Source organism: Tripterygium wilfordii, chromosome 23 (assembly GCF_013401445.1).
Source record: "Tripterygium wilfordii isolate XIE 37 chromosome 23, ASM1340144v1, whole genome shotgun sequence".
Lineage (NCBI taxonomy): Eukaryota > Viridiplantae > Streptophyta > Magnoliopsida > Celastrales > Celastraceae > Tripterygium > Tripterygium wilfordii.
The window spans coordinates 1,570,415-1,594,047 of record NC_052254.1 but is presented as its reverse complement, the minus strand read 5'-3'; the positions used below and the strand labels follow the sequence as shown (position 1 = coordinate 1,594,047).

The following is a 23,633-nucleotide window of genomic DNA, read 5'->3' as shown; positions in this document are numbered from 1 at the left end:
TTTATAGCCAACTTTCTGAAAACGTTCCCTTTTTTTTCATTTTTTAAGATGAGGTTGACTTGGTCTTTTAGGAGGGAAATCAAAGATGCCGCTCCCGCTTGGCTCAAAATTTTATTTTTCATTTCTCAACAGAAATAAAATAAAATTATAGTGATTGCATAATTATTAGTTTTATACAATATTGATAAATACCATTATAGATGGACGGTGAGGATCTCGAGATCGGTTGTCTGAAAACCCAGGGAATATCTTTTTCTAAAGATACTCATACTGCAGTAAAAGACGAAGTGACGAACAACAAAAACCAACATATTGCGGGACAGACATTTTGTCTCTGTTTGCTTTCATTGGCTCAGCAGATTAGTGTGAAAGCTGCCATTAGAGGTTGTCCAACTCTGTAAACTTCTATTAATCAATTATTTATGTATACATTCGTGGGTTATGAAAGGGAATGTAGTTGAGTGACAATTATTGGGTATTTACTTCAGAGTATTTAATGTTCGTTCTAGAAGTGTGTTCTTGTGCTGCTCTAGTTTCCACTTTAAAGGCTCTATTTAGTGGGGGCTTTTAAATCTTTTAGATTCTCTCTTTGTATTCTCTGGACCCAAGTTGTCAGTTTTGTGTCTGAAACAATACTACTAATTCTCTGTCTTGGGTTTCTCTAGGGTTTCCTTGAGACTTGCTTGTGAGGTTTAAGCTGGGGCGGTTGGAACAGGTGCGTTTCTTCATTACTCAATCTGTGTGCTTCACTTTGCTTTCCTTGCTTAGTTTTGGCATCTGGGTTCTCTGAATTTAGTTGTCTCTTGGGGTTCTAGTTCTAGTTCTGTTTCTTTGTAGCTGTATTGTGATCTGTTTATATGCATTTTACGATGTGCGCTTAGTTTGGTTTGTCTAAACCTGAGTTCGAGATGGGTTCAAAATATGGACAGTTTGCTTTAAGAACCGTTGAGAAGTGTTTTACTCTAATAATTTCACTTGAATCTTGGAAGGAATCGCAATTTGTTGAGCTTTGTCATTCTGTTCCCCCAAATTTGGGGCTCCTTCATGTGTTTAGTACACTGAGAGTTGCTAGATTAAAATTGTTTTCATTTGTGCTGTGATTTCATTGGTTCTTTGTTGCTATTTTTTATGTTCTCTTTCTCGTGGTCGGTGGTCCTTTTTCTCTGGATGATATGACTATGATCTTTTGGCATTGATTTGTATATGTCAGTCCTTATTTCTTTGTGTACATTTCCTCCTTTTCTTACTTGAGTTACAACTTGTTGGAAATAAGACATTTGAGTTATAGAGACTCGGTGGCTTCGGAAGTTAAACGTAAAGAGAGCCCTGAAATGGTATGGAGATAACCTTAAATGGCATAGGGAAATGTAATGGGTTTGTATTGTAATTGTAGATTTGCAAGTAAAAGTCTCCAGCAGTATTTAGTTCTTGATGTAATCACAAATTCAATTACTGTTGAGCTGATGTTTTATTGTCGCTGCAAGTATATTATGCATTCTCTGCCTGATTAGAATGAGTCATCATGACACTTGTTAGGTTTTCACAATGAAATATATGTGCTATCTTCCTCCAATTTTATACTTACCTTCATTTAGAATTTTTGTAACATAAGAAAGAGTTTGCTATAAAGTCCAAAGCGTGCAAGATACAGGGTCAGGGGTATATGACAAGAGTTAGTTAATTTTACGAGACTAATACTCATGTTTGAAAATCTGGACAAAGTTTACAAAGTATGATTGTTTTGCTGGAATAAGAGAGATTATTATCGTTAAGTACAGATGTGACTTCCTTTCAAAAGTATCGGTGCTATGTAATTGTTTCCTTCATATGTCAGGCAAATGTAAATTGGATACTTGTTTCCTTTGTAATAATATATGGCTCATATTACTCGGCCACTTTTTTTGTGGGATTTTGAGGTGCGCATCTTCGCATGTTATGTACATGGAGTTGACCTATGCATATTGATTGCACTTGATATAAGCCTTTTTCTCCTCCTTTGTTTTGTTAGCTTCGGCTGAACTTTGCCTTCTCCTATTCCTATTTCGAATTCTCATGTTTGCTGAACCTTTTCAGAGGTTCTTGCCAAGGGTCAAATCATTAAAGGAGCTCGTGAGGAAGTTGAAATTCCTCTTTTCTCGATGGTGCTTGGAAAATGGCTTGGGAGTTCTCTTCTGCTTCTAGTAGGCTTTTCTATGAACGCATTAGGTAAATTCATAAATGTGTGCCACTCCTTCTCAGTAATATTGTTAAAGGTTTTTATCTTTTTATTCCTATAATTGTGTATATGCGAACTGAGGAAAATGAACCGGGTGTTGACATATGGTTAACACATCTGTCATTTGTTCATTTATTTGGTTTTCTTTCCTTATTCCTTCATTTATTTGATACTTGGAGAAAAATTTCCTCATGTCAACTGTATCTACAAATCATTGCTGTAGTTATAGGATTCTTCATTTCTACTTGATTTTGGCTATCATGTTCTTCTCAAAGAAGAAGGATTTCCCTCTATGCATGTCGCCTTCTTAAGCCGTTCATAGAATTGCCCCACTATCACAAAACTAGAACTGTAATCGAGCAAATTTTTCGTTGTAGTTGTAAGCGGCCAACTGGATATGGGAGATATCAAACGACTTTTAGCATTGTTTCATGCCACTTGATATTGAATACATTCTTTCTCTGTAGGTGCATTTCTTGGGATAAACATTGGGACGGATGTCTCCAATATGCCACCAGCTTCAGATGTGGTTGCAATCCTTAAAGCCAATCAAATAACTCATGTCCGCCTATATGATGCTGATGCACACTTGCTGAAAGCTCTAGGAAACAGTGGGATTGAAGTGGTGGTTGGCGTCACTAATGAGGAAGTCCTTGGGGTTGGTGAATCTGCGTCAACAGCAGCAGCTTGGGTTAATAAAAATGTCGCATCTTACTTGCCTTCAACCAACATTACTGCCATAGCTGTCGGCAGTGAGGTTCTTACTTCAATCCCCAATGCAGGTTCTGTTCTGGTTCCTGCTATGAATTACCTTCATAAAGCTCTAGTTGCTGCAAATCTAAATTTCCAGGTCAAAGTTTCAACCCCACAATCAATGGACATTGTTCCCAAGCCTTTCCCTCCCTCCACTGCCACGTTCAATTCTTCATGGAACTCTACAATTTACCAACTCCTTCAGTTTTTGAAAAATACTAACTCTTTTTACATGTTGAATGCCTATCCATATTATGGGTACACTAATGGGGATGGCATTTTTCCACTGGAGTATGCTCTCTTTGAACCACTTTCTGCAGTCAAGCAGATTGTTGACCCGAATAATCTTTTCCACTATAGCAGCATGTTCGATCAAATGGTGGATGCTATCTATTACTCTATAGAAGCATACAATATTTCTGGGATTCCCATTGTTGTCACTGAAACCGGCTGGCCTTGGCTTGGTGGCACCAATGAACCTGATGCCACTGTGGAAAATGCTGAGACCTACAATGATAATTTGGTCCGTCGAGTTCTAAATGATTCAGGTCCTCCTAGTCAGCCTGATATTCCCATTAACACATACATTTATGAGTTGTTTAATGAGGACAAGAGATCTGGGCCTGTGTCGGAGAAAAATTGGGGAATTTTCTTCACGAACGGGTCTGCTGTTTATCAACTTAGCTTGAGTACTTCCGATCAAATTACTGGAAACTCTTCTGTGACTTTTTGTGTGGTAAGACAAAATGCAGATTCTAATAAATTACGAGATGGGCTTAATTGGGCTTGTGGTCAAGGCCAGGCAAACTGCTCTCGCATCCAACAAGGGCAGCCATGTTATTTACCTGATACTCTCCAGAATCATGCGTCTTATGCATACAATGATTATTATCAAAAGATGCACAGCGTCGGTGGAACATGTGATTTTAGTGGTACTGCAATGACAACTACTGTTGATCCCAGTAAGTTCCTGTATCATCTCTGAACATACACGGTACATGCTTACGCTCCTGTTCAATTTTCTTGTGTTCTCTTTCACTGTATCAATCTTAACTAGTGAACAAAGGATTGAATTTACTTCGAGTTTCTTTTTTTTTTGATCCTTCGCTCATGTGCAATTTCTTTTCTTCTCATTTCATTCCTAACATACAAAATGTAAATGATTAATACTTCCACAGAGTATCATAGAAATATAGTAATGCTCGTAGATCCTTTTGCCTTCGATGTTTATGCACTAAAGTTCTCAAAATCTGTGCTCAGGCTTGAGTTCTGTCTTCATCTTCTTTACTTCCCACGTGCTTTTATTTTACTACCATCAATGAAAGGGCGTATATTCTCTTTGCAGATTCCTTTTACTCTATTGTCGCAGTGATCTGTTTCTTTATCGTTGCATAATTGCATCATAACACGTTAAGTACTCTTTTGCTTTGATGCACACACATGCACGTATTGTTTTTATTTCCTTGTTATCTTAGAAGTATATGATGTTGCAGGTTATGGATCCTGCAAGTTTACAGGAAGGTAAAATCTAAATCTATGCTCTTGCTATTTTCTAGATCAGATAGAGAAGCTTCATTTTCTGAATCTTCTAAATAACTGTCATTGTGAAACAGTTCTAATTCGAGCAGCGGAGGTGCATTACTGCCTCCTGAGGCATTTGGTCCAATAAGTCCCCAGGGAGGGAGCCCAAGCTTGCAAGTTTCCAAGTTTCAGTGTCTAATATCAGCAATATGTCTCGCTCTAGTGTTGCTTAGTTTATCAGAGAGGTGTATTTGATTTCGCTCCCTGCCTTTTAAATGGTTAAAAAAATGCCTGAGATTACATTGTATTAAAGTCATAGCCTCATAGGCAATGCACAAAGTTCAATTTGTTGATGTATTGTAGAAGGGACCCCCCATCCCTCACAAAAGAAGTGTTCTTGTATTTTTCACTGTCAATCACCAAATTTTGTACCACTTTAGTTTCTTCTTTTTTACCCCCATTTTTGTGTATTATGGAAATGTGGGGTGGATTGTTATTTGTAATTTTTGTTCTGTGAGTAGTGACTCTTGAAAATTTTTCTTTCTGTTTGGTCGAAATGGCCTTGAAAGACTCCATGAGCTCGCACTAAATGAAAATTTCCAAGTTTAGGGTGCTCGCGGGTGGGCCATTTTTAGCCTGCTGGGCTAGCGGGCCTTCTTGTAGCTTCCGATGATTTCGTCTACAACTCATTAATGGCCACGTCATCTATGATTCTCACCAAGAGGTCCAAGTTTTCCTTTTGTTTTGAATGAAACGGCGCAGAACCTACCGTTTTTAGCCTGCTGTGCTAGTGGTCCTTCTTATAGCTTCCCCAATGATTTCGTCGACAACTCATTAATGGCCACGTCACCTATGAATCTCACCAAGAGGTTCAAGTTTTCCTTTTGTTTTGAATGAAACGGCGCAGTTTCAGTAGTTTTCGAATATTGAAAAGTTCAAGATCCAACCGAGCACTTCATTACCCATCTTCTACCGCCAAAACTCACGCAACACTAGAGCGAGAGGAAGAGGGAGAGGGAGAGAAGCGAGGGTTTCGCAAATAGGCTAGGTCGATGGGGACTGCATCTCCAAGGAATTTCTGAGTTCAGGAATCTCTGATGTTAGTCAAGAGCAACACTCGCTACCAACGACGAGAGAAGCGCCTCAAATCCTTTTACGAGATCGCCGCCTCGGAGTACGCTCACGTCTCTGAGCCCGATTTCAAAGTCTGTAAACTTCTCGATCGGTCACGGTTTGAGATCGGACGTCGAAGCCTCTCACACTCGCGCCTCAGCTTACACTTTCCGGTCATGCTCTTTTACGAAATGACCGATCGATAAGGTATCGCTTCCGTTTGAGGCAAGAAGAAAACATATCAGAACCAGAAACGTGAGCGTACTCCGAAACTGACGTTTCTGGTTCCGATTTCAAATTTTGTCTTCTTTGCGTCAGACGAAGGCGAGACCTCATAGATCGGTCACGATTTGAGATCGGGCGTCGAAGCTTCTGACAATCGCGACTCCGCCAACACTTCAAGGTCCTGCTCTCTCTCTAAAATCATATGTTTATTTGAGACCGATGAGGCTAGATTTAACGTTATATGTTTTAGCAAAATAGCATTTATGATTTACTGCAATGATGTAAAATATTACAGTAATCAATGGTTATAATGTTCTTTTCTTAATTTTTTCTTGTAGAATCAAATGTTTCAAGAGTCTGGTTTGTTGCGAAGATAATTGAAGTCGACTTAAAATTTTATATGTTCATCTAGGGAAGTCGAATTTTAGTACAGAGTCCCCTGACTTTTGGATAGCCGTAGATTATATAATATTCATTGTTTCTAGAGTGAACAAGTCCATATGGCTGCCTTCTAGGCTTCAAATTCACAGTTAAGTATAGAACAAGTTTGTTCCACCTTATTGAAGTACCAAATCCTTTTCATCCTTGCATGCATCTTTTAGATCCCTATTGCCGCATATTTATCTGGTTCCAGGTTTTTTATCTCATAGAAATCTAATAAATGCTGGAGGAGTGATACAGATGATAGTTAATGTCTTTTAAATATTGTGCTTATTCTGGAAAAGTGTGTTGGCTTACTTATTTTGTTTTTCATGTACTAATCACTATTTGTTTTTTCTTGATACTAGAGATTGAGATAGAAGCATACCAGCAAGTGATGCATGAAGGTGAGAAATAATATAAGTAGATACAAAAACAGATCAGCGGAAGTCCAGACTTGGAGGTATACCCTTGCACACCATGTAATATGTTTATAAATTCTATCTTGTGATATTTTTTTGGACAAGTTTCATATACAGTTTTCTTGGAAGAGGCATAAGCCGTTGCTTCTCGTGGTAAGATTTTATGGACCATCTTTCCTTTTTTCCCCTCCGGTTCATTGATGTTATTATCCTTGCAAATGAATTAATACACCTCTAGATAAATTAGAACTGTGGCCTTGTTGATGATATGAATTTGTGAAATGGATTTGCTGGTCCAATTGGTGGATTACGGCATTACATCATATGATTTCCTATGTTAAAACGTGGCCCAAACTTTATGGCTATTTAACGAAAAATTCACATTAAAGAGTTTCTTGCTGGCTGCATGTAACACCTCTGGATTGGTAATTGGTTACACTGGAATATTTTAGCTTACAATATTTTGGACGCCTCTCTTTGGGCATTTGTACAATTGAGGACTTCATTTCATATTTTTTTTCCAATGCCTATTGTCCTTTTTATGATTTATTCTGGTTGCAAAGATTTTGGCCATGCATTTTTTTTTGGCACAAATAGTTTAAATATCATTCAGCATCAATCATTGAGTTTGTAACACTCTTTATTCGATTTTTTAAAAAAAGTTTGTGATATATCAATACTTGAGCATTCAAAGTCTTTTTTGAAGGAAATCAATGGTTGTGGTTCTGTTTTGGAACTTCAAAACTTGAATTATCTTGACTCAGACATTAACTGAGAGGAATTTCTTGGTAATTGCTTTATCCGCGGGATCATCTTTTAATAAATGTGTCAAACATACATTCTTAATTGTATAATTTTTTTTAAAAAAAAATTCACTGATCTTCTTTCGCTTGGGATTTCCAGGGGAAAAAACCCCTTGAGATGTACACTAAAAATATGTAGAATTTACCTTAGTTGACAAATCTCTCATATATTACTTCATAGACTATGTGGCTCGATATGCATCTTAATTATGGTGTTGAGCATAGGAAGAAAATTATAAACAAATCAACCTTCAAAGAGGACGAATAAATTCTTGTAACTGAAAAAGGACATAAGCTTTATAAGTTTGTTTTAATTTTACTTGTATGCATGTAAAGTGGAATAGATCGATAGCAGGCAGGCCAAATGCCATTCCTACTCTGCTACGCAGGAAACTGCAATAGTAACTGCACATTACAACACGTGCAAGCCTTTGAGGCTTATTTTTCACCCTCTGCCTGCCCTGTTTAGTTGGCGAAATCTGCAGATGCTATAAAAGGTAGTAACCCATGTGGGAAGAACCTTAAGTTGAATACTTAATTTGGTTTCAGCTGTGAAGGAGATCTGTATGAAACTCGATGGCAATTCACCTGAACCATATAACAAACTAATTATCGATGAATTACGGCCTATTTTGGTGTTATGTGCTTGTTGAAACTGCTTAAAGAAATCACTTGTAAAAGCGTGTCCTATGAGCGAGTTTGACATTACTTTTAGTTGTTTCTGCTTAGCTTTAGTCCACTTAAGATACACCTAATAGGCGATGGGTATCAGAACTAGAGGTGCAATAAATTTTTTACTTTAAGAAAGTAAAGAGCTTTAGTAAATGAAGGACATAAAAACTGCAGTTGGAATACTTTTTTACTCTAAGAAAGTAAGAAGATTGAATATTGTTTTGAATATCACAGAGTATTGGATTGGGAGATTTGTCTTTTAATGTTTGGCATTCTTATCTATAGATCCTCGCATATGTGACCACGACTTGTTATTTCTTTGGCCTTTGAAAGGGTGTCGAACTTCATAACCCCCATTTATGCCCATTGTTGACAATGTGCAACTGATAATTGTGGTTATTGCCATGGTTTTTATTGTTGGACTTAATATTGGTTGTTTTCTCACGTCATCATATCTCTGTTTCTAATTGAAGCGTGTACTAGAAATATCTAGGTAGAATGTTAGCCCTTAGATCTTATGGTCGACAACCCCATTTATGCCCATTCTTATTTCTTAGTCCCATGATTCATCTGATGGCGATAAACAAGAAGCAAAGGTAACGTATATTAGCATTGATAGCTCAATTCTTTGGTTTTTGGTAATCATGGCCTTTGGAGATTAATGCTCTGAAATAAAAGGAATATCTCAAATAAATGATATCATCCTTCTTCATTCCCAATTTGTTGAAGATATCTGTTGCTGTTGGTTCTTAAATGTTATGGTCCATAACGTCATTTGCAATTAACAAACTTTTATGACTCATTCTTGATGACGGGTAATTGAAAAGTGTGGATATTTACATGATTTTATTGTTGAACTTAATATTATTTGCGTTTTAATGATATTCCGAAGTTCGAATCCAAGTTGTTTTTTTTTCGTCTTTTGTTCAAACAAGCATGCTGGATTTCTTTCCTGCTTATTCTTCGTCCCATGGTTTCATCTTTTTGCGATAGTTGGTAAGGAGGCAAAGGTAATGTATGATGGCGTTAATTTGGGAAGTGTATTTCGTATTTTTAGTTCAATTGATGTATTTAGTTGTGGTTGTAGAGAAAAAATGGATAGGCTGATTTTTTTTCCTGTGCGAGTAAGCTTTTGGGGTAGCTAGCATGTGATGTGGTGGGTAGACGTCGAGTGAAAGGTAACCTTACTGTCCTACCAAGGAGAATAACTGAACGAACTTGAAGTCATAGAACGGTGTGATTTATAATGGTGGCATACGAAAATCTTTTTAGATGGTTGACGACGTTGTTGCGGTAGATGTCGAGGTATGTTCTAATGAATTGATAATGGTATTGCCGTATTGTTTACAGAGTTCACATTGGGCCTGACAAACTCATTTATGGTAATTCCTAAGTTAGCTACCTGTGGAAATTCAACAATAGGGGTGAGGTTGGTAGAGCGTATAAGATGTGGAAATGAGTTAGTTTCTATGCTGTATGGAAATAAATTAATTTGTATGTTGTGAAAATAAATTAGTTTATAAATTGTGAAAATTAAGTTAGATTATAAGTTTTGAAATAATTGTGGCTAGGGAAAGTTATAGTTGAAGTTGGTTTATAAGTTGCGGGTGGAAGTATATTTTGTTTGTAATTTTAAATTTTTTATAAATATTAATAAGTATAAATTTATAAATATAATTTGATATTAGTATAAATGTAATTTGATTTGTTTTTTCAAAAGTGTTTGAACCCAGCACAGCATGAAGTGTAATTTGATTTATTACAAATATAATTAATTATTAAATTTTAAAAAGTTCATAATATTATATTTTATGATTTTTTTGTAAATTTCATTTACTTTATTGTAAATATTAAGTATTAAGTTGAACGGAAAAAAACACACAAAGCTCAAGTATAGTTTATTGTTTATTAGTAATTTGCAATGTTAAAATTATAATATATAATATTATATCAGATAACTGTGCTAAACATTAATTGTTTGATTTGAGGCCCCTTTTATTTGGGCTTGGAGTCCCAAATAATTAGTACTATGGACCCATTTAATTTGGATCAGAAAAAAGGTTACTTTACCGTGGGCTTGTATTTGCTCTGAAGGCCCTTTAAAATTTGTGTTAAGCCCATATTCCTGCTAATGTCTTTTAGTTCGGGATGTTAATGGGGCTTAAGATAATTGGGACGAAGCCCATTTTTAATTTGAACTCGAATATTAAAACGACCTATTTTTGTAAGAAAAGCCACTTCATGGACATTTTGGATCCGAGTACATTCTTTCTCTAACCTAACGAAATATATTTCTAGTAGAAAGCCCATTTGAGTTGACAATCACAATTAACAACTAATTCGGGGCCTCTAATTTTGATTTTAAGCCAATGCTATTCGGGCTTAGGCCCAATTCATTGACGGTCCAAGATTTTATTCAATTATAGAAGGCCGCCAATTTTCCATGAGCTGACTATACCCAATAGTGCCATTGTCTTTCTACAGTATAAATCAGAGTCCCACCCACTTTTCTTATTAAGACAGGGCAAACCTATTTTTTTTTATTAAGAGGCCCATCCATACTCTACTAGAGTTCCAAAAGGCATTTACCTGTGCCGCCTCAAAAGCTTAAATGAAATGCTCTCATAATCACTCCTGCATACGAATAGAAGTGCGATGAAACCAACAAAAACAAAAGAAACCACCACGTACGCTAAATCATCTTTGCCTCAGTAGGATCTGCAAGACCAGTTATTCATTCATTATATTTAACCACAAAAAATCACAAAGTGAAACGACATGCCTAAAAACCCTATTTTCATTTGGACAAGTACACAAATAGATAGAACCTAATATGACAACATTGAAATCCTTTAATAAGATAAGTTATACTATTTTGAATCATTTAAAGATCTCAAAAAAATTACCAGAGTTTTAAGTAATGTCTCTACAATTACACAAACCAAATACCAATTAATAACATATAGAAGCTCAAGCGGAAATACGCCAGCAACTAAACTAGCAAAGAAAGCATTGAAGCAAGACCAAAGTTCTGTACAATTGCCGAAGATAACAGAGTATAACCGAACTGACCGACTCACAAACATGTGAAACTAATAAAAAAAAAAAGTGTTACAACATATCTCAAAGACTCAAACAGGCCATAATTTGAGGCAAACGATAACATAATTAGTTAAAAATAAGTAAATAACATACAAAATATTCCAATCCTGAACCTTGAAAACATAACAATATCTAGTTCTAATTATAATGTATTAAGTAACATATAACTTCACAGTCACACCAACAGACTCCAGTCCCTACTAACATATCCAACATGCAATATCTTTCATCTACAGAAAGTTTCTGATAAACAAAAATACAAAATTCACCAAAATTTTTCATCCAAATTTCATAAACAGACAGAATTTAAGAGAATTTAGGTTTTTTTTGGTAAGTGAGGAGAAAATGGGTTTTGATGAAGGGAAAAAACACAAAGTAACAAATAGGCAATGCATTAACACGATACTGATAAAACTGGAAGAGTACGTACTTATTTTTAAAACGAATTTTCAAATAAATACATTAATACTTCAACAGCATAGACTAAACAGCACAAGATCATTAACACTAGCAAGTACGAGAACAATAGAACAAGATACAGATCTAAATTGCTTCAGTATCTACGAATACAAGTAAGATGTGTGAACAGAGTGAATAAACATAGATCTAACCTGATTGCTATCCCTCTAAAGACCTACCGCACTGCACCAAACAAGAACGATAGGAAAACCACAACAAAACAATAAAAGTGACCGATCTGCAGACGATTGACTTACATGTTATGATATACAAGCCACACAGAACAATAGAACAAGATAGAGATCTTAATTGTATCACCATTGTATACGAATACAAGTAAGATGTGTGAACAGAATGAATAAACATAGATCTAACCTAATTACGAATCCATCTTAAGAACTACGGCACTGCGCCAAACAAGAATGATAGGAAAACCATGATAAAAACAATAAAAGTGACCGATCAGCAGACAGTTTACTTACATGTTGCAAGGTACAAGCCACACAATAAGAGAACAAGATACAGATCAAATTTGCATCATCAGTATCTACGAATACAAGTAAGATGTATGAACAGAGAGAATAAACATAGATCTAACCTAATTACAAATCCGTCTAAAGAACTACCAATGCTGCACCAAACAAGAACGATAGAAAAACAACGATAAAAGCAATAAAAGTGAAACGGCATGCCTAAAAACCCTATTTTCATTTGGACAAGTACACAAATAAAATAGAACCTATTATGACAACATTTACATCCTTTAATATGATGAGTTCACTATATTGAATCATGTCAAGATTTCAAAAAATTTATCAGAGCTTTTAAGTAATGTCACTACGCAATTACACGAACCAAATACTAATTAATAACATATAGAAGCTCAAGAGGAAATAAGCCAGCAACTAAACTAGTAAAGAAAACATTGAAGCAAGACTAAAGTTCAGTACAATTGCCGAAGACAACAGAGTAAAACCGAACTGACGGACTCATAAAACATGTGAAACTAATAAAAATAGTGTTACAACATATCTCAAAGACTCAAACAGTCCATAATTTGAGGCAAATCATAATATAATTAGTTAAAAATAACATACAAAATATTCCAATCCTGAACCTTGAGAACATGACAATGTCTAGTTTAACTCCAATCCCTACTAGCATATCCAACATGCCAGATCTTTCATCTAAGGAAAGCTTCTGATAAACTAAATTCACCAAAACTTTTCATCCAAATTTCATAAACTAACAGAATTTAAGAGAATTCAGGTTTTTTTGATAAGTGAGGAGAATTTAGATTTTGCTAAAGGGGAAAACACGAAGTAACAAACAGGCAACGCATTAACAAGATACTGATAAAACTGGAAGAGTACGGTACTTATTTTTAAAAAGAACTCACAAATGAACAGCACAAGATCATTTAACACTAGCAAGTACGAGAACAATATAACAAGATACAGATCTAAATTGCATCGTCAGTAACTACGAATACAAATTATACAAGTAAGATGTGTGAACAGAGTGAATAAACATAGATCTAACCTAATTACTATCCATCTAAAGAACTATCGGCGCTACACCAAACAAGAACAAGACCAATAGGAAAACCACGACAAACACAATAAAAGTGACCGATCTGCAGACAGTTGACATACATGTTACGATGTACATGCCACACAGAGTAATAGAACAGATACAGATCTAAATTGCATCATCAGTAACTACGAAAAAAAGTAAGATGTGTGAACAGAGTGAATAATCGTAGATCTAACCTAATTACGAATCCATATAAAGAACTATCGGCGCTGCACCAAACAAGAACGATAGAAAAACCACGATAAAAGCAATAAAAGTGACCGATCTGCAGACAGTTTACTTACACGTTATGAGGTACAAGCCACACAGAAGATTTTCGGCGCCGGGATCGTAAATCCGTCCTCACGGACAACTACTACGGTTTACCAGCCATTCCTCGAAAGACACTCGATCTCCCTCCCGATAAACGAGGGATCAGATATTCGGGAGAGTTCGAAGAGCCATCTGTGAGAGAGAGATGCGTCGAAGGTCCCAAGAGAGAATGTATGGAGAGAATTTCGCTCTTTGATTTTCTCTGCCCTCGCCTCTCTCTCGCTGCCAATTCGCACCGTTAGAAAGTTGCCTTTGTATGGATTTTGGACAACCGTTGCGGGATTTCCGAAGAGCAAAAATTACCCTCTGTTTAGCATTAATTACGATGCTGACACTGCTTTTGTCTTTCTGTTTTTAAAAATGGGCTTGATTGGTTCCTTTTTGGGCTTGAATTATTTGGTCAGATGGGAAGCACAATGTAAGGCGGCCACTGGGCACTGGGGGTGAAGCACTACTAGAAAACCCTTCATTTACCAGTGTAGTGAATATTGTGAGCTAATTATCCGATGAAGTTCTAGTTTCTCTCTTTCATGTATTTCAAAATGTTTAATTGGTACCTTTCCTTTATATTGAAAAAAGATTATTTTGGTATGTTCGAAGCCTCTTCACATTGAAATTCGTTTAATTAATCTTGAATTTTTTGAGATTATTAATTGTTGTTATTACTTGACAAGGCTAAGAATAAGATGGGTCATCATACACTCTTATTAGTTGCTCTTATTACTTATTAGTTGTTGGGTTCAAGTGCCCGTATATTGTAACGAGACGAGAAATTCAATACTTTCTTTTGACGTGATGAATGCTTCTTTTTTTTAACCTAGAGTGACATCATACGAGATTTTTTTTTTATTTTTATTTTTATATCTGATATGGATCTAAAGCAGCTCAGTTGGTTATTTTCTAGATTTTGATTGCTAAGGTTGGGAATTCAAGCAATTGGGAGTATGTCTGTGAGGTTTTTCTTGTCTCGAGAGCTTCTGACCACTTCCCAAGAGGGGTCAAGAGTCTCATTTTCACTCGTATGAATTTCGGCCCAATTTTACCTGTCACTAGTATTGTGGGATTGTTTTGGTAGCTTAGCCTGAGGTTTATTCCCACTTAGTTATTTGAAGGGCATACTAGGGTGGGTGATTCCTCCGTTATCCAAACACGCACACAAAGTTTGATGGACACATTATAAACGTACATATATACTTGCTTCCATCTAACATCTTTATGTGTGTCAGCGTTGAAGACAAACAACGACATCAAACGCCGGAGTTGTCCGGTGCTCTATCGATAGAATTCATGCCTTTGTAGCCTTGTAGACAGAACAAGAGCAACATATATAATCTTTCCTACCAATAATTTAACGCAAGTGAATTATGCACAATGATCATATATCACAGGTTTTCGACAAAGTTTTACGCTGATAACTCTGTTATTTGGCTAGATGACAGCGACATAAACAATCAATTCATCAATCATCACACTTTTTTTCTTCATTTTTTTAAGACATTTGGCATCAACCCACAATCTGCAGGCTCCACTAAGGACAAAAACATAAAAGAGAAGCGCATAGTTTAAAGGGGGAATCAAGAGCCATCGAGATCCTCGTCCAAACTGCATTAGAAGAAGACAGAGAGTCGAACAATGCATACTTAGTCTACAGAACTAGACCAATTACAGACAAATACAGCATCTTTTGTAATTCTCCAATTCCAAATCAAAGGCATATGTGTCTTCAATAACAAACAGAGTTATATACTGCCTAATCTAGGCCAATCAAGCAGTCAGAATCATCATCCATACAAAAAAAAAAAAACACTATTCAAACACTTGTAATAGATTTGGTTGATGTTACCACCCTACTAGCATGCTCAAGAAATAGAAACATAAGTGAAGCAAGAGCTGCATTTTTTTAGAATAAAGAGTCCTGCAAGGACACTGATCGATGCAGTTAACTTTCGTCGATAATTCCTTCGAGGCAAGAGAGAGATAAGGAGCAGCGATCAGCTTGCGCGCATTTTCAACTCATCGTAAGGTTTGCTACCGACTTTGAGAGAATCGCCAAATGTGCTCCACAATTTCAGTTCCTGTTATGCCTTACGCAAGTAATGACAGATGCTTGCGTCATGTAGCAAAAGGCACAATAAGAGCAGAAGTGATTACAGCTCCAAAAAGATCGAGCTGGATCGTCTTCCCTGAGCTATCTGTGCAAGGAGTTCCTCACACAGATCTTAAACTGCGAGAAATTGTCGAAAGGCAGACTCGCAATAACAGCTTAGCGAAGAAGTATGCATACAGAAATCCAGAGTTCCAGCCTCAATTTCTAGATGAAGCTTACAAAAAGTGCAAGAATATATGTGCAGAATATGCCAAGACTTTCTATCTGGGTACAACTTCATACCCTCTTTCGGTTATATATTGATCAGTGCATACTAATCGAATTTGCACAGAATATGCTGCAAGAGTATTTGCTATATATATATATATATACACACACACACATACATATTCCTACTGTGATAAATATCTTGATCGCCAAGTGTGCTGCTGAGAGTTGTTTTTGCATATGCTCTCTTGGTCCAGGAACTACGTTAATGACAGAGGAACGAAAAAAGGCCATATGGGCAATCTATGGTAAGGATTTATCATCAATATAGAGGGCCAGAGATTGGACTACTGGACTTGATAGAATCTGAAGATTTCAAAAGAACATAACTAAGCATATGTAGAAGCAGTAAGTACTAATGATTTTCTAATCAAATTTTCCCACAGTTTGGTGTAGGAGAACAGATGAACTGGTTGATGGTCCCAATGCTATGTACATGAGCTCCGCCGTTCTTGATCATTGGGAAGAGAGACTTGAAGATATCTTCAATGGACGCCCCTACGACATGTTTGATGCTGCACTCACCGATACTGTTTTCAAGTTCCCCGTAGACATCAAGGTACTCATCCTGATATGTCCAGTTTGTTTCTACCCAAATATTCGATCACTTCGTTTTCATTGTTTAATTGTTTTTTTTTTCTCTGCAACAGCCTTTTAGGGATATGATTGAAGGCATGAGAATGGATACATGGAAATCTCGCTACGCCAACTTTCAAGAACTCTATCTCTACTGCTACTATGTTGCAGGCACAGTTGGCCTAATGAGTGTACCAGTAATGGGGATCTCACCAGATTCCACAATTTCTGCTCAAACTATTTACAATTCAGCAGTCTACTTAGCTATTGGGAATCAACTAACAAACATACTTAGAGATGTAGGAGAGGAGTAAGTTCTTACAATATGAACTTATGAGCTTTCCTCCCTTCCACAAATAAATCATTTCTGGCCGTTTACTGTGATTTCCTTCTTTCAGTGCTTCAAGAGGCAGAGTCTATCTTCCTCAGGATGAGCTTCAACAATTTGGTTTATGCAACAAGGACATTTTCTCCAGAAAGGTCACTGATCAATGGAGGGAGTTTATGAAGAAGCAGATTACAAGGGCGAGATTCTACTTCGACCAGGCAGAAGAGGGAGCTTCACAGCTCGACAAAGCTAGTCGATGGCCGGTAATCAAAGTGCTTTCAATTCCAATATCAAATATATGCAGTAACAGCAACAAAAGCAAACCAGAGTAGTAATCTATGATTGTTTGTGGTTGCAGGTTTGGTCATCCTTGCTATTGTATAGGAAGATACTTGATGCAATCGAGGATAATGACTATGATAACATGACAAAGCGAGCTTATGTTGGAAGAGCCAAAAAACTCCTCACTTTGCCTCTAGCTTATACCAAAGCTCTATAAAATATCTTTCGTCAAGCATGGTTTTCAGCGCTAGGAGCGAGAGCGACCAGAAATGACTGAATGCTTCATTTCACAGTGGGAATGGAGGTGAGAAACAGAATGGGAATAAGATCGATAAAATTGAGCGTTTTACTGTCTGTAAATGTCAATTCTTGTCTCAAACAATTGTTTCCAAATTATTTCGATTTCTGCTACAGGTCTGTAAAATATTCACACATTTATACTTGCACGTTTGATTTTTTTCACAGAGCTTCACCACTCTTCCATTACATAATCCGAGTATTCTACGTATTGTGTAAAACAGGTGCACATTTCAGAGTCATACCACAAATACTATGTTTCAATAAATTAGTGATCAAAGCGGTTTGTGTACGACTCGAAACTTTGATATTCTCCAATCTCCAACCACTCAAGCGCTCATATGAACATCCAGGGAAAATTCATTTGTTTCATAGAACTTTAAGAATGATTCCATGTTCCAGTTTTTGGAACCATACCACTACCGATCACTGCAATTGGTTTGCTCAATTGCTGCAACAGAGTAGACTGCAGTATCCCTAAATATCTGAACCAGAATGTATTGGCGTTGTCATTGTAGAAATTAATTGGCCATAAATGACCGATTGGGAGCAACCTTGCCCGCAAGAACGGTCTTTCTACTATCATAAAGAAAATACACCTATGGTTCCATCAAATATCAATATCTGAAAGGAACTCTCCCAGCAAAACCATCAAGACTCAGAAATCAATATTAGAGTAGTATTATTTCAAACATAACAGCAGCACCTATTACCCATTACAAGAAAAGTTCGTCGTTCGTCGTCCCTCTACAAATTCCATGGCCCAACAGCCACCCTAGAAGAACAAAACAAATGGAGAAAAAACAACAATGAAATGTAAGATTCCATATTGTTCGCTGAAAATTGTACACAAGCTGCTACTGCATGACCAGCTTCGCTGCCTCCCTGTTGTGGAATACTCAACCAACTCAAATGAACAATCAAATCAACGAAGCCTCACCTGCCCATCTTACATGTATTTTGCTGCCCAACCACTACCAGAATGTACTCTTAGTTTTAAAATACCTGTCAACAAATAAAACAGCCAGTGGATACCAGAAACCAATACGGTAACACTGATGTCAATCGCATCATAGGAAGTAATCAGGAGTCCTCCGGGTCACATCTGGCTCTCCCCTTCTAGGAGCAGGCTCAAACTGCAAATTTCAAATATTTTCAAACTTCTGATCCATAATATTGCCCACAGACTCATAAAATGAAAGACGGGGAGAGAGAGAGAGAGAGAGAGAGAGAGAGAGAGAGAGAGAGAGAGAGAGACCTGGATAAATGTGTGTCCCTTGCAGTCATCAACTTCAAGGATAGATGCCATGTTTCCGCATCGATAACAGTAGTTAGGCGCACTGAATATAGTTACCACCTTTTGTTCCTGTCAGAAAAATGCAGAATTGATTGAACCAACCAGCCAACCAGAAAAATATGAAAGAGCATACACAAGGGAAGGTAGTTACATGACCCCAGTTGTATCCTTCCATAACCAATTGGTGAGCCCTCGCAATCAGCTTTAAGTTATTTGAGTGATTAAATTGTTCCGATATATCCTGCAAGAAGAATTAAGACACTAAGAAGTTGCCAAATGATTCGAGGCTGCAAAAACAAAAGATTATGACAGTGGAGAAAGAGAGAGCCATTACCTGACCAAAAGTATATCCTGCCCCTCTAGGTGAGATACCCCAGCCACAACGATCATCTGGGTCAGACCAAAGAAGGTCGCACATTGGACCTTCATGAGGTACTTCTTGCACACGGTCAAAATTACGTATGTTATCAAGGGTTTCAATGGAAGGAGACAATCCACCGTGGAGACAAAATATTTCTGATTCAACCTTCAAAAGAAAAATAACACAATATTAACATACAAATTCCTACTAAAGAAACTACCACATGGTTCAGTGGTGGTATGATTCCCATACACAGATGTGCTGGACTGCACGATCAATCACCCAAAATGGAGTGTACAGTTTCAAATTCGTGATTGTTCTCTCTTCTTTGTTTCCTCCACACACCAGTAATACTCTCAAGTATATTTTCAGAAACATTAAAGAACAACAAATAGATGCCATACTAACCAATGCTGTCAGTGGAAAATAGTCAAAGAGATCCGTGAAGATCTTCCACACATTGGCATTGCCATACCTGAAAACAAAAATGAACACATCACTCCTTACTCTCAAGCAAGAATGTCTTTCGAAGAAATTGGTTTTTAGAAACCAAAAATAACGCAATATCAATTTCCCAGTTCCCTTAATTTTGTTATTCATGTAGTATAATTAATATCAAATACATCATAAATCCATCCCAACCAAACAGATTGATGAAAGGAAGCGCATCTTAATCAAAAAACATTCCCACAATAATATTTTAAAAAAAGAACGCGGATGTGTCATAGATAACATACATGGTTCTACAGTATGATCGCAACAACTTCAATCCGCAAGAAATTTCACAGTTCCACCTTCCTGGCTCTGAAAAATATTCTACAGTCAACCTATTCTATCAAGTCTTTTATTCTATGTTCTTCCTTATTTGTTGCTTCATAGGGGACCCATTCTTGTAATTAAACATATACATAAAAGCTTCACATTTTTTTTCATTCTTTGCTATAAAAATGAAAATTAGAAGCTAAATTAATATTATCTAGGGTTTTAAAACTTGACCTGCAGACTACAGCAATATCTTCATTACATAAAATGGTAAACCTAAAAAACCAAGAACTCAATGAAACTCACTTCCTCAGGCATTCATCATAAAACCCATATACTTGAGTAATCTGCATAGCAAAGTATAAGGCAATATCAGCGCAACCAAACTCAAATTCTGATACAAAAAATTTTGAAAATATGGAAAAGATAAAACTGTAGTGCAGCAGCAAATTGATAATATAACTTTGCACCCTGTTGATTAATGAAGGGTGTAAGGTTTTTTTTTTTTTTATCTTCTACTGGATCAGTTATTATAAAATTTTGAAGATGGTCTCAAGCCGACAAGAAGAGAGACTAAAGAATAGAGCAGCAATCCCACAAAAAGTCCCAACACAATACCTGACGACTTTCATGATTTCCTCTCAGAATAGTAATCCGTTGAGGATAGCGCACTTTCAATGCTACCAACAGCTGAATAAATAAGTTTGTCAGTACCATATGAAAATTTACAATCACGATAAAATAAAATGTAGCACTCCTGTCTGTTCCAACAAAAAATCTCAATAGTGACAGAAAAAAGTGGATAAGGTTCCAGCATTACTCAACTTTGCATATAATCTAACCAAAAAGAAAATATGAACATGACGAAAGAGATGGGGGATTAACAGAGCAGTAGATGCTTACTGTTACAGTTTCAACAGAGTAGTAGCCACGATCAACGTAGTCTCCCATGAACAAATAGTTTGTATCTGGGCACTAACCAAAAAAAGAACAAGAAAAAATAAACTATTAGTAGTGGAACAACAAATATTGACAATCCACAAGATAACCAAACAGTTGTATCGCTCAGGATCTAGGTAAAGATGGAAGATCAATTCCAAAACAACCCCGAGAAAAGAAGCTCTGATACTTCAAACAATAAAACATACCAATTTCAGGGTAGCACATCATATCGATCTTAAAACACCAAAATTTAATACCAAAAAAACCTATACATCTCAAATTCCCAATGACAGCATACCAAAATACAAAAAAAATGAAAACAATAATGAGGGCCCCGACTGGAATGCTATTGTGATAATCAATATATACACCACATATTACCATTAATATATCACCCCCAAATTTCTGTCAGGAAAAACAATTGCTAATTAAAAAAGTAGAAAACAAGGAAAGAGACTATACAAACTCATCCGTCTCCCAATAATCCATGTTACCACTTTAGAACATTGCCATTGTTCCCACAGTATTTAGAAGCCAAGTGGCTTTCCCAACAATATAAATGACTGAGTTTTCTTTCTTCTTAATTGTTTACCATTTCTTTTCCATTTTTCAGGGTGGGTACTCCAACCCCTACCTTGAGGGAACAGTGGAGAGGAGCCAACCTCTTGCATTATGGTGATGCTCCTCATAAGTTGGAGTGTCTAACGTTGAGTATGCATTCTCCCGTAATATATGGCCTATGCTCTCATGACTTGCAAAACATTGAGCCAGTAAAAGTAAAATACCTATTGCTTCAATCAGATAAAAATTACCTTCCCTCCGATGCGAAAAAGCTCAGCAAGATCATGGAATTGCCCGTGAATATCACCACAAATTGTAACAGGGCTTTTCACCGGCTGAAAGTAAGAAAAGGAAAATCAATCACACTTGAGTTCAGAATAGCACCTCAAAAATAAAGCAAGACTATACTGAAACTATCAAAACAACTATCAAAGACTTAATACATGTGAACTTAAGCGCAAGTAAAGAAGATAGGGGAACAAACCTGAACATTGCTTTCGTCCATTAAAATCTCTTTAGCCTTGTCACACAACACCCTAACCTACAGCAGGGGAAAAAACATAGGTAAATGCAGTTTGTAAGTGAATAAACATAAGCTTAAAAACATTGTACGATGTAGATATAGTAATACAAGTTGATGGTTATTGGAAAGAAAATAAAAAATTGCGAAAGTTTTATTAAAAAATTCTCTAGACTTCAGACCTCAGAGTACAGAACCACTATCAAGGATCAATGCGTCATTTAGAGACACCAAATGCAGTCAATAGATCCATCGAGCATTAGTTGACAATAGTCACAATACATTATTGCCTGTTCAAAAATAAGCAGATCCACGCACATCTCCACGTCTATCCACCACCAGCAATATATTGGTACTTCAACATACTTGAGCAAACAACACAAACCCAGAAAAGACACAAAAAGCCTCCCACTTGCCTAATGCAATCCAAAATAACACAAACCACACATCTCAACTAACCCACCAAAAAAGACCCGGAGTTTCATAAGCAGAAATGACCACAAAGTGTGCCTGGGTTCCAATTTCTTGGAAATATTTATTGTAACATTTCAATCAAGTTCTCGAAGTTCCAGTGCACTGGCTCCACATTATCCCCATTTTTTGAGCAATTTATCCCTTAACATTTTTTTAAAAAAACCCAAAGAAATCACAGCCAGCTGTCCAAATAGCACATTCCTGAACAGATCTGATATAATTATCAAAATTCTAAAATGAACTCCATGAACCCTCCAATATCACTCCCAGATCCATCCTAATAAATCCCAATCCAGTCAAAGCTACGGATTACACACACAAAACCAAAACCACACAAGAAAATGACAAATATCCTGACCCAGCCTCCTAGTACTCCGAAAAAAGAAACCGATCCACAATAACTCTGAGAAGCCCATCGCAAAAACCGATTCGAACAAAGCAAAACCCCAATATATTGAACAAAACGAAGCCCAGATAACTCAAGAAATGAAGAAAACCAACCGAGAGATTGTGAATCCTACCTCTTGCTCCGAAAGGGGCTTGCACTGCATGAGCTGCGAAATCTGTTCGTCCAGGTTTCCATGAGAGTTCGAAGGGACCGAATCCAAACTCATCTTCCGCTAATACTCCAACAACAGATCGAGATCCCCTTCGAATTCCGTAACCCTAAACCTACACTCCACGACCACTAATCCCAAAGAGAAATGAAAAGGCAAACTCCAGATTTCTCTGAATCTCTAGAGGGAGAAAGTGGAAATCTAGAGAGAGATGGAGTGAAAGAAACAGAGAAAGAGAAGGAGCGGTGGTGAAGAAACCAATGTATATTTTGATAGAACGAGCCAGTAGCCACTGCTTTTCAGAGTTTTTTTCTTTTTTTTTCTTTATTTGCTTTTTGGTTCTTGTAATTGTATTCGTCCTAGTATAGATTTTTAAAGGAACTTCCGCTGCTTTATTACTTGCAAAGAGAGCGCGTGGCATACATCTACGGCTGGGATATCGTCATGAAATCAGCTTCACGTCGATGCTTATCGATAGATAAAAAGGCGCGTGAGAACTATGTGAGGATCGTCGATGATTTAAATATAGAAATGTGAGAAATTATTCATACTATCTTAAATAAAATTAATAAATAAGTTTTTATATTTAAATCTAATTCTACAAGTTCATAATAAGTGATTCCATTTATTTTCATCTTGTCCAGGTATAAACTAAAAGCATTGAGCCACTGATCCCACAGAACAACTCA

General features: G+C 36.8%; 3 protein-coding genes and 3 long non-coding RNA genes across 6 annotated transcripts; 3 read left to right on the top strand and 3 right to left on the bottom strand.

The window, feature by feature from the left end:
• The first annotated feature begins 242 nt into the window (after positions 1-242).
• LOC119992468 (glucan endo-1,3-beta-glucosidase 4-like) lies at positions 243-5,031 on the top strand. The gene is made up of 6 exons (XM_038839167.1): positions 243-384; positions 666-715; positions 2,074-2,205; positions 2,683-3,930; positions 4,462-4,489; positions 4,582-5,031. The coding sequence occupies exons 3-6, from the start codon at positions 2,139-2,141 to the stop codon at positions 4,742-4,744; spliced, it is 1,506 nt and encodes a 501-aa protein (XP_038695095.1). The 5' UTR covers positions 243-384; positions 666-715; positions 2,074-2,138; the 3' UTR covers positions 4,745-5,031.
• A 406-nt stretch (positions 5,032-5,437) lies between these two features.
• On the top strand, positions 5,438-7,515 carry LOC119992936. Its single transcript, XR_005466457.1, has 2 exons — positions 5,438-6,005; positions 6,616-7,515. It is a non-coding gene; the product is annotated as an uncharacterized LOC119992936 (long non-coding RNA).
• A 236-nt stretch (positions 7,516-7,751) lies between these two features.
• On the bottom strand, positions 7,752-9,927 carry LOC119992937. Its single transcript, XR_005466458.1, has 2 exons — positions 8,145-9,927; positions 7,752-8,060 (listed from the first exon to the last, which is right to left on the bottom strand). It is a non-coding gene; the product is annotated as an uncharacterized LOC119992937 (long non-coding RNA).
• Positions 9,928-10,517: 590 nt separating this feature from the next.
• LOC119992615 lies at positions 10,518-13,877 on the bottom strand. The gene is made up of 2 exons (XR_005466417.1): positions 13,586-13,877; positions 10,518-10,862 (listed from the first exon to the last, which is right to left on the bottom strand). It is a non-coding gene; the product is annotated as an uncharacterized LOC119992615 (long non-coding RNA).
• A 1,789-nt stretch (positions 13,878-15,666) lies between these two features.
• On the top strand, positions 15,667-17,514 carry LOC119993475 (phytoene synthase 2, chloroplastic-like). Its single transcript, XM_038840629.1, has 6 exons — positions 15,667-15,988; positions 16,185-16,235; positions 16,374-16,546; positions 16,638-16,873; positions 16,962-17,154; positions 17,250-17,514. Exons 1-6 carry the CDS (start codon positions 15,667-15,669, stop codon positions 17,388-17,390), a joined length of 1,116 nt encoding a protein of 371 aa, XP_038696557.1. The 3' UTR covers positions 17,391-17,514.
• A 481-nt stretch (positions 17,515-17,995) lies between these two features.
• LOC119993549 (serine/threonine-protein phosphatase PP2A-3 catalytic subunit) lies at positions 17,996-23,260 on the bottom strand. The gene is made up of 11 exons (XM_038840722.1): positions 22,909-23,260; positions 21,878-21,934; positions 21,645-21,728; positions 20,794-20,865; positions 20,509-20,580; positions 20,197-20,237; positions 19,537-19,603; positions 19,102-19,293; positions 18,919-19,008; positions 18,729-18,836; positions 17,996-18,606 (listed from the first exon to the last, which is right to left on the bottom strand). Exons 1-11 carry the CDS (start codon positions 22,999-23,001, stop codon positions 18,541-18,543), a joined length of 942 nt encoding a protein of 313 aa, XP_038696650.1. The 5' UTR covers positions 23,002-23,260; the 3' UTR covers positions 17,996-18,540.
• Between the last annotated feature and the right edge of the window lie 373 nt (positions 23,261-23,633).

Excerpts from the sequence above, each read along its gene's own strand:
- LOC119992468 (XM_038839167.1), top strand. The coding sequence starts at position 2,139 with ATGGTGCTTGGAAAATGGCTTGGGAGTTCTCTTCTGCTTCTAGTAGGC. Across the intron at positions 2,206-2,682 it reads CTTTTCTATGAACGCATTAG|GTGCATTTCTTGGGATAAAC; the intron begins GTAAATTCATAA and ends CTTTCTCTGTAG. Across the intron at positions 4,490-4,581 it reads TCCTGCAAGTTTACAGGAAG|TTCTAATTCGAGCAGCGGAG; the intron begins GTAAAATCTAAA and ends ATTGTGAAACAG.
- LOC119993475 (XM_038840629.1), top strand. The coding sequence starts at position 15,667 with ATGTGCTCCACAATTTCAGTTCCTGTTATGCCTTACGCAAGTAATGAC. Across the intron at positions 16,236-16,373 it reads GGCCATATGGGCAATCTATG|TTTGGTGTAGGAGAACAGAT; the intron begins GTAAGGATTTAT and ends ATTTTCCCACAG. Across the intron at positions 16,547-16,637 it reads AGTTCCCCGTAGACATCAAG|CCTTTTAGGGATATGATTGA; the intron begins GTACTCATCCTG and ends TCTCTGCAACAG.
- LOC119993549 (XM_038840722.1), bottom strand. The coding sequence starts at position 23,001 with ATGAGTTTGGATTCGGTCCCTTCGAACTCTCATGGAAACCTGGACGAA. Across the intron at positions 19,009-19,101 it reads CAGGATATACTTTTGGTCAG|GATATATCGGAACAATTTAA; the intron begins GTAATGGCTCTC and ends TTCTTCTTGCAG. Across the intron at positions 18,837-18,918 it reads AAGGATACAACTGGGGTCAT|GAACAAAAGGTGGTAACTAT; the intron begins GTAACTACCTTC and ends TTTTTCTGACAG.